General features: G+C 55.7%; 1 protein-coding gene across 1 annotated transcript in view; it reads right to left on the bottom strand.

Annotated features, from left to right (window-relative positions):
- Window positions 1-8469: 8469 nt before the first annotated feature.
- The window catches only part of LMXM_32_0290 (glucose transporter/membrane transporter D2,putative), a gene marked incomplete at both ends in the record, with an annotated part of 1884 nt that continues 979 nt past the window's right edge, over window positions 8470-9374 (bottom strand). Inside the window, one exon of the mRNA XM_003878226.1 lies at window positions 8470-9374. This exon is cut by the window's right edge and continues 979 nt beyond it. Coding sequence (XP_003878275.1) covers window positions 8470-9374 — 905 coding nt within the window.

A 9374-nucleotide genomic window follows, 5' to 3' on the forward strand; every position in this document is an offset into this window, starting at 1 on the left:
TGTAGTCCTACTATTCCGGATACAGCCCCGTCGGCACACCTCCCCTACCCCCTTTTCAAAACTTCAGCTGCAAGAGGCCAACATCACCAGCGCAGCTTTCCCACGAGAGCACACAGCTCGCTTTCAACCTACGACTCCCAAAAACCTCTACAACACGTCTGCGATAACAGAAGCATTCGTTTACATTCAATCACCGAGACACCTCAAACAACACATTTTTGACGCCAAATCCGCCACCTTCCTCAGCTCAGCAACCCCACACAGCACCCAACGACCATCAGCTGGTAGTGCATGTTATCCTTGTATCCGCACAGTGCGCAGCGGTCCACCGCCACGCACACGTCAGAGTGAGTATTGATCTGTCTGCATCATCGTCGCCGCCCGCGCACACCCCCTCCCACGCGCAACACACAGCACCGCACACGCGCGCCACCGCACGCAGAGGTCCAGCGCACATCAGAGATTGTTCACCCATGAAATACAGTAGTTCGTCAGGCGCGCACAGCCGGCGGCTACGCGACATGCGTCTTCGCACACTCTGTACATCATCACACGCGCGCTCACTCGAAACACACGCACACAGCGCCACCCAACACACGCACACGCAGCGCGCATCTCGCACCACCGATTGGACACAGTCGCCAAGGGCACAAGGGCGTCATCCTGCCCGGAAGGTGCAGGCGGCAGCAGAGCCGGTACCCACACACATGCACATGCACTCGCGCACGCATCAGCTGGTGTTCTTAGAAGTTATGCAGTCGCTCACGGGCCACGAGGGCTCGGTAAATGTGCAAACAATAACTCATCCAGTCATCACAGCGTGCCATGCACGCACGCGCACAAATGCACGCGCAGAACATCATCCTCGGATATCGGTGTAGTATAGTATTCACTTGCATCGCATGTAATCATCGACGGTCGTTAGGTGGAAGACGCAATGTAATCATGCAGTTCTGCAAACGCAGTGCCGGCAGCGACGCTCCAGCCCCCCACATCGCCCATACGGGCGGCGCCCATCCACCGCACACGGGGCCAGCAACCCCACACAGCACCCAACGACCATCAGCTGGTAGTGCATGTTATCCTTGTATCCGCACAGTGCGCAGCGGTCCACCGCCACGCACACGTCAGAGTGAGTATTGATCTGTCTGCATCATCGTCGCCGCCCGCGCACACCCCCTCCCACGCGCAACACACAGCACCGCACACGCGCGCCACCGCACGCAGAGGTCCAGCGCACATCAGAGATTGTTCACCCATGAAATACAGTAGTTCGTCAGGCGCGCACAGCCGGCGGCTACGCGACATGCGTCTTCGCACACTCTGTACATCATCACACGCGCGCTCACTCGAAACACACGCACACAGCGCCACCCAACACACGCACACGCAGCGCGCATCTCGCACCACCGATTGGACACAGTCGCCAAGGGCACAAGGGCGTCATCCTGCCCGGAAGGTGCAGGCGGCAGCAGAGCCGGTACCCACACACATGCACATGCACTCGCGCACGCATCAGCTGGTGTTCTTAGAAGTTATGCAGTCGCTCACGGGCCACGAGGGCTCGGTAAATGTGCAAACAATAACTCATCCAGTCATCACAGCGTGCCATGCACGCACGCGCACAAATGCACGCGCAGAACATCATCCTCGGATATCGGTGTAGTATAGTATTCACTTGCATCGCATGTAATCATCGACGGTCGTTAGGTGGAAGACGCAATGTAATCATGCAGTTCTGCAAACGCAGTGCCGGCAGCGACGCTCCAGCCCCCCACATCGCCCATACGGGCGGCGCCCATCCACCGCACACGGGGCCAGCAACCCCACACAGCACCCAACGACCATCAGCTGGTAGTGCATGTTATCCTTGTATCCGCACAGTGCGCAGCGGTCCACCGCCACGCACACGTCAGAGTGAGTATTGATCTGTCTGCATCATCGTCGCCGCCCGCGCACACCCCCTCCCACGCGCAACACACAGCACCGCACACGCGCGCCACCGCACGCAGAGGTCCAGCGCACATCAGAGATTGTTCACCCATGAAATACAGTAGTTCGTCAGGCGCGCACAGCCGGCGGCTACGCGACATGCGTCTTCGCACACTCTGTACATCATCACACGCGCGCTCACTCGAAACACACGCACACAGCGCCACCCAACACACGCACACGCAGCGCGCATCTCTTTATCGTTTTGTTGTGTGATGGAAAAGGGACAAAATAAGGGACGGCGCACGTGCACATGTTTTGGCCAACAATATCCTGTCGCTTGCCTATGCATCGTCGAGTGTCCCACGTCCCAACACTTGTTTCCGGTAGGACGAGAGTCAGAGAACCAACCTAGCAGAGGGGGACAACCTGGACTCTGCGTGGTGATTGGGTGTGTGCTTGTGTTCTCTTTTCCCCTTTATCCCTCAGCTGCGCCGCAACGAGGAAGGTCGCAGTGGGCACGGATTCCCCTTTCTGGGCAACTCCGTTTCGCTTTACCTTTCGCCTGATACAGGATCGCGGAGCGAGCAGAGGGATGTCCAGCGACTGGGAGAAGGCGGAGAGAGAAACTTGTGGGCATGGAGAGTAAATCGAAGAAACGGACACAAGACATGAACATATCCCTGAAGGTAGAAGCCTCCATCATGGTTGCGGCCTGCCACAGCAGGCGCACACATACACCTGCCCGATGCACCACCAACACGCACACAAGAGTGCGCAGATGGACAGAATCGATGAAAAAGAATATATGCAGTAGACAAAAAAGGGCCCTTAACAGTCCTCTTGATGCACCTCACGGATTCCCGCCACTCTCAGCGTGTGCACGTGTATCTGCAGGTGTGCCCATCAGTGGTACACCTCGACAACAAAAAAAGACATGGCTGTTGGCGTATCACTTCCTGATGGGCTCAGCCATGGTTGTGAGTGATATTGAGGAAGGGAAGGACAACGCGGGGAGGGAGGTCGGATTGACGTTTTTCCAAATGCAATCCACTACGAAGCCGAAACAGAGAGAGGGGGGATGCACAGTCGCCACAACAGGAGGCACCACAGGTCACTCTCACTCACACGGACAAACAATCAGGCACATACACACTCCCCTTCCCGATGAACTGCTTTGCGTTTGTGTCAATCACCCGCACGAGCTACGCTTGCCAAACAGCATTCACTCCGGAACGCGAAGTCTGCGCATGTGAGGAAGAAGTCTCGCTTTCTCAGGAAGACCAGCAGACACACAAGCCGTCGTCACCTTAACGGCGGACGCAAGCGTAGAGGGTTCATCGACAGCATTCGCCCTCCCCCCTCACCGCTCCAGTCCCACAGAGACGACAGAGCGCACGCAAGGAGAAGACTTTGCTAACTTATATCAGGGAGACGCATTTCTCAGTTGATAATCTTTCCCCTTTCTGGTTTTTCAACAATCAGAAGCGGATGACGGGGGGAGGGGGCAGCGGCAAGTCAGTTGAATGCTGTAGCAGCTGCCCCCACATTGCGCAGACCACGCGATGCCCTTGGGAGACTTCGAATTCAACATGAAGAGGGAGCAGACGCCAAAAGGGAGAACGGAAGGTGATAAAAAAAGAGCCAACAAACATGTTGAGGGACACGAAACAAAGCTGGGATACCCGCACGCAGGTGATCACGCACTTACATATACATATGTGTAGGCGCTTTCATTCCTTGGCCCGTGCGAGAGAGGGGAGAGATGGCAGCTGAGGGGGAATTACACCGAGACCATCGGGGAGTCACAGAGTATTCGCCTCAACCGATCCGACTTCGGGACTGTGGGTGCGATCGAGCCGCTAAACACCGAGGGGACCATACCACCAAGGATGGGGTGCATCCTTCATACAAGAGCATCGGTGTACCTACATGCCTGTGCTTGTGTACGGGCAAAAGTGCGGCGCCACCGGTCCTTCCAGCTTCTAGCCTCACCTACCCGTGCCGCCAGTCGTGTCCCTTGGCGCTCGGTAGAAGGGATCACAACTCGGCCCACTGGGGGACGTTTCGCCGCATTGTGTGTAACGAGCCGCAGATCAGGTGTGACAGGGGAGGCTTGCAGTCGTGAAGCTGTGCGTTGACTGCAGGAGTGTGTGGGGATAGCCCTTGCTGAAAGAACCGATGGCAGAGACGCCATCCACACGAGGGTGAGCCGCGGCTCCAGCAGACAACAAAGAACGGCCCCTCACATGCGCAGTGCACTGCTCGGTGCTCTGCTGCGCTCGCACTATCGGCGGGGCTGTGACTCCATCGCGTGCCCGTCATGGTGACCTGCTCTGTCGCCGGCTTCATGCACGCGGATCCCCACAAACCTCCCTGGGTGCGTACCCGTGATAGGGGCACCTCGGTACCCTGCTGCTCTGCGAGTGCGTGCTCTCTTCCTACTGTGCCCCCTGTCTCATGCTCCTGCTATCGGTTAAACACATCAGGGCCACGGGTTCCATCGTCCACGCGTCCCGGAAACATGCGCTGCAGAGGGTGAGCACGCGTGAGAGTCGCACTAGAGTGAGAAGGCAGTCGAAGACCCTCTTCAAGGCCAGCGCAGTGTCGCGGTTCTCTCGTGGCGTCATGTCGCGCCCGTTGAATGCGACGTCCGCAGATCGTCGAGAAGACGACACCGACGGTCTGCATCGTGTACGCGCTGATTCTGACGATTTGGAAAGGTGGGCTCTCCGCGAGGTCCAGGTCACGTCACCCTTCAGCAAATGGCGCCAGGAGCAGCAGTCCCTCTCTGCCTGATCAAAAGTGGGCTTTCCGGGCCAGGAATTGCTTGGCGGCGCTGGCATCCCCATGGCACTGGGGAGCACGACATCGACGGATTGGAGCTGGGGGCCGTTCACCACCGAAGGCACCATGGTTGCTTGCGCCGCTGCCTGCGGTGCACCCGTCCGCTCGGACTTCGGTGCCCCTGCCAGAATGAGCCTGCACACGCTGCGTCTGCCCTGCAGCGACGCCTTGCGTGCATGCCACGTGTCGAACACGGAGGAGGGGAAGTGGAAGAGCGCCCGCGGATCCTCCCCCGTGGGTGTATCGGGCCGCGATGGAGCTCCTCATAGGCAGCAGCATCCATGCCTTCTCAGAACCGCCGCAACTTGCCCCATGTCAACATCCGCTTCGTCTCCCTGGCAGCGGGCGCGGGCGCCTGTTCGTGAATCGGCTAAGAGCCGATTTGAGGCAGGTGTTGTGGACAGGACTCTCGAGGCGACGGATGCACTCCTCCGACACCTGCACCCCCTCCTTCAGGAGCATGAATGATCGAGTCATCCGCAGTCAGAATCCCCACGTGCGCAGGACGTTCGCCCTTTCCCCCGTCTTCGGTGCTCATGAGATGCCGCCGGTAGCCGGTGTAATCCATCTGGAGCCCCACGAACACGGGGCCACGCGAGACTGAGCCATGCATGAGAATGCCCATGCACAGCTGCTTTTCCGCAATCAGCCCGTCGAAACCCAACAGATGGGGGGCTCCTCCGAATCATCAAGACCACGACACCATACAGAATATTCCGGTTTGACACAGTACCTCTAGCGTGAGAGAGGAGTGGCATGGAGTGGAGATCAATGGAATGTGATAATGATGGACTCGTGTGGGTGTCCAAAGCCGTCAGCAGGGAGTGGTAGACACTCACTTGCTGGATGAGGATGGGGAGGAGGAGGAAGGCACAAGAGATCGCGAGAGTTGGTGTTCGGCATACAGTGTCCACGGTGCACATCATAATATGTGTGGGAAGGGGCAGAACCACGGTCGCAGCGGAGAGCGAGACGGTGAGATTGGAAGAGGCGTAAAGAAAAGGCTCTGAGAATCTGTCGCGGGACGGAGTGTAGCCTTCCGAGGGAGCAAGAATCGTACAGGAGGATATTCGCGAGCAAAAACAGAGGAAGAGAAAGTAAAGGTCAGCGAGTGTCTCTCTTCCATATATATATATATGGAAGAGTCACTGGTTGGATGGGAGAAGAAAAAGGCCGGATGTACGAGAAAGGACGGTGACAGCAATCGGACGAGCAGGTAGCAGGGCAAATCGCTTCATATTTTTTCGTGTTTATATTTGCATCTCTCTACCTCGGGAAACAACAGAAATAAAGGCATAAGGGAGGACCAGCACAGGCACCGACATCACGACAAGAGCGAAGAAAAGAAAAATTGCACTCGAGGGCAGTAGAAGACGCACAATGCAACAGACAACACACCTGAAAAAGAGGCGTCTTTCTTTCTCATCCGCTTGGATACACGTTTGTGTGTGTGTGTGTGTCTGCAAAAATCAGAGCTGGTGCTATAAAATGAGTATACCAATGTATATACACAGACTATATATGTGTGTAAATATATGCGTGAGTCTTCGCCACTGCTTTTGATGTTTTTCTTTTCCGCCTTTGTGTGTGTTTCCGCATGTGCGTGTGTGTATCAGTGCGGGTGTACGCCGAAGCCTCTTCCATCCGTTCCTGAAACATCCCCCCCCCCTCACTCGAGTATTTCACGGGTAGGACACAGAGAGAAAAAATAGTTATCAGGGTACCACACGGAGGAAAGGAACTTTTCTATGGAGTCACCACACACGCCGCAGCTTGCACAGCTGGTGCACACACCACTCGTTTTTGCTTGTCTGTCTGCATGCACCGATACAAGCAGACGAAAAGGGGCAAAGACATATATGCACGTCATTGCATTACGCGTGACACAAAGGGCGTCAGCTGTGAAGCGAGGGAGCGGACTTCAAAAATAAAAAGGGAGAGCAGAAGAGTGGGAAAGAAGGGGACGACCTAAATAAACAGGAAACAAAAGGAGGTAAAAGGAAGGCCGCGTGGAAGACATACATCGACACGGCTGTACCAGTCTGTACATGTGTAGGTGTGTGTTGGGTCACATGTGATGCCCTGAAGGACGGAAAAGAGCGTGTGTGGGAAAGGAAGCGTGAAAGACAAGTAGGTGGGTTGACAGGCGGAGAAAAGAGAAAAGAGAGAGAGCACGACACGACACACTCTCAAGCATGCGCACACATGCACACGTTAACGAAGCCAATCGAGACAACCCCGCCACCCCCCCCCCCAATAAGAAGAAATGAATGCGAAACGACGAAGAAAGGCGCAGATTAAAAACAAAAAAGGAAGCAAGCCATGGAGGAGAGTTTTTATGGGCATGTTCGTGTGTGTTCGTGGGTGCGGTTTCTGAGATCCCCGAGAACTATATATACCTCTTTACATGTGTGTTCATCTGTAGATATGAAAGCTGTCGCTGGTGGTGGCTGCTTTCTCTCGTCGTACTTTTTTTTCGGGGGAGGATGAAGGAGGTCATCGAAAATACGATCGCGTCACTCGCTCAGCCATGATCCTCTCGCAAATGCTGCATCGGCTTCGAAACACTTATTTTGGTGTATGCCCACGGCGGGTTTCCTTTTCACGTCAAGCGTGCGACAGCGCCTGTGTGGGTGGGTTCTTGCGAAGCCCTCGAAACGCCGAGGAAATGGGAGAGGAGAGCGCGAGAAAGGAGGAAAAGGCACTTTAGTGTTTCTCCTCTCTCGCTCTGGTCACGTCGCGCGAATTGTGGCCGACAGACCATCACACTCACGCGGGCACACAACACTAGCGGCAACGCAGTTCCGTGGGAAGGTGCGCAAGGGAGAATAAAAGCTAAAAGGGGAGAGCTCACATCTGTAAAGGCTATGAGATGTGTGATAAGAAAAAACAACGGCATAAAGGAGGAGGAGGAGGAGGAAGGCTGGGGAGGTGAGACCAGACGAGAGAGGGAAAAGAAACGGAAGAGGAAGTAACGATGAGTGAGCCCGTGCTCTGCCGTAGCGGCTTCTCCAACACGGAGGCTAGAAGGGCAAGACACACCGCAAACGAGCCCAGAAGGAGATGCTCATTTGGCAACGAGCACACGCACACGACAACTGGCTCTTCTGAAAGCCGGCTTCAGTCACCACACAAGAGGATCTGGCGATGTCAACTTTCAAGAATCGCAACTGAAGCTGCGTTAGATATCGAGTTGCTCACCACCACAGAGAGAGGGAGAGACAACGAAAAACAAAACAGCGAACTAAAGGTAAGGGAAGGAAAAAGGGAAAGCAGAGCGCCGGTCGGAAGCGGGAAAAAAAAGCGAAAGGACACATATATGCAGTAAAGACGATCACACAAGTAACAGAAAATGAGACGGAAGAAGGAAAAACAAGGCAGAGCAGGACGCACGGAGTTCGCAGTGGGGTGTGAAGCTCTCCCCTTCACCGTTTGTGTCCTCATACCTAGCAGAAGAGGAAAGATCACGAACATGTGGAGGAGGAGGGGGCACCCCACGCTGTGTTCCGCAGTGGACCGGCGTTGTGGTGACTGCAGCGCACAACAGAAAGGCGTGGGAAAAGGGCACTCGTACCGTTCCATTTGGCTGCGCGAGCACTCAGGGAGCTCACAAAATGCACCTGCAATACGCAAAGCAACCAAGCCTCGGTACAACCGTGCGTCCACCACACACACAGCTCCTACGTTGCCTCAGCTGTGCTTCCCCTCCGGTACTGCTGCTCCATCAAGATCATCCGCTATCTTAGCCTCTAGTTCCTCCCACGGTTGCAGAAAGAAGTACTCGATGACACAAGCCACAACGCCAATGCAGCCAAAGAAGATGAACGCGACGGCCTGGCCTTTGTTCGGGTTCCCCGACGGACCGCCAGAGATGCCCTCCGTCGCAATCGGGTAGCAGATGTTGATGATCAGGTTGAAAATGAACATCACGCCCACCGTGATCGATGAGCCGATCGGCCGGAACGACTCGGGGAACACGTCCACAGCCAGAACGTAGAAGCACGGGCCCACGCCCATCTCGTAAAGGGCAATGAAGATGGCAATCCCCGTAATGGCAATGCCGCTTACGGCCTTGTCCGACTTTGTCACGCCAGGGTACACCGGGATACCGCCAAGGAAGACGCAGCACAGAGAGCCGACAAAGCCGCAGAAGAGGAACAGCGTCCGCATCGAGAACCTCCTCGAGAGCGGGATCACGCAGAACGTTGCGAGCATGTTCCACGCCATGACGATGATGTTGCCAACCAGCGGTTGTAACCCAAGGTTCGACATGATGGTCGGGGCGAAGTTCATATTCGCATTGATGCCGGTCAGTTGCGTCACGCACCCCATGGCCACACCGTTCAGGATGGGCCCAATCATCTGCGTCATGGTGTACTCTTCTGCCGCCTTCCTGGAAGCATCTTCACTGTTTTCCTCCTCGTAGTCACCCCTCCTGCTCTTGCTGTAGCCGTCCTTGGTGATGAGTGGCAGGAAAACCACGAAAATAGAGAGGAGCGTGGAAACAGAGACGAGGCCTTGCATGCGCCCCATGGTATTAGCATTCCTGGCCGCATCGTACTGGATCGTGTTGCCAAGAACCAGCCCGAAGAACG

Source organism: Leishmania mexicana, chromosome 32 (assembly GCF_000234665.1).
Source record: "Leishmania mexicana MHOM/GT/2001/U1103 complete genome, chromosome 32".
Lineage (NCBI taxonomy): Eukaryota > Euglenozoa > Kinetoplastea > Trypanosomatida > Trypanosomatidae > Leishmania > Leishmania mexicana.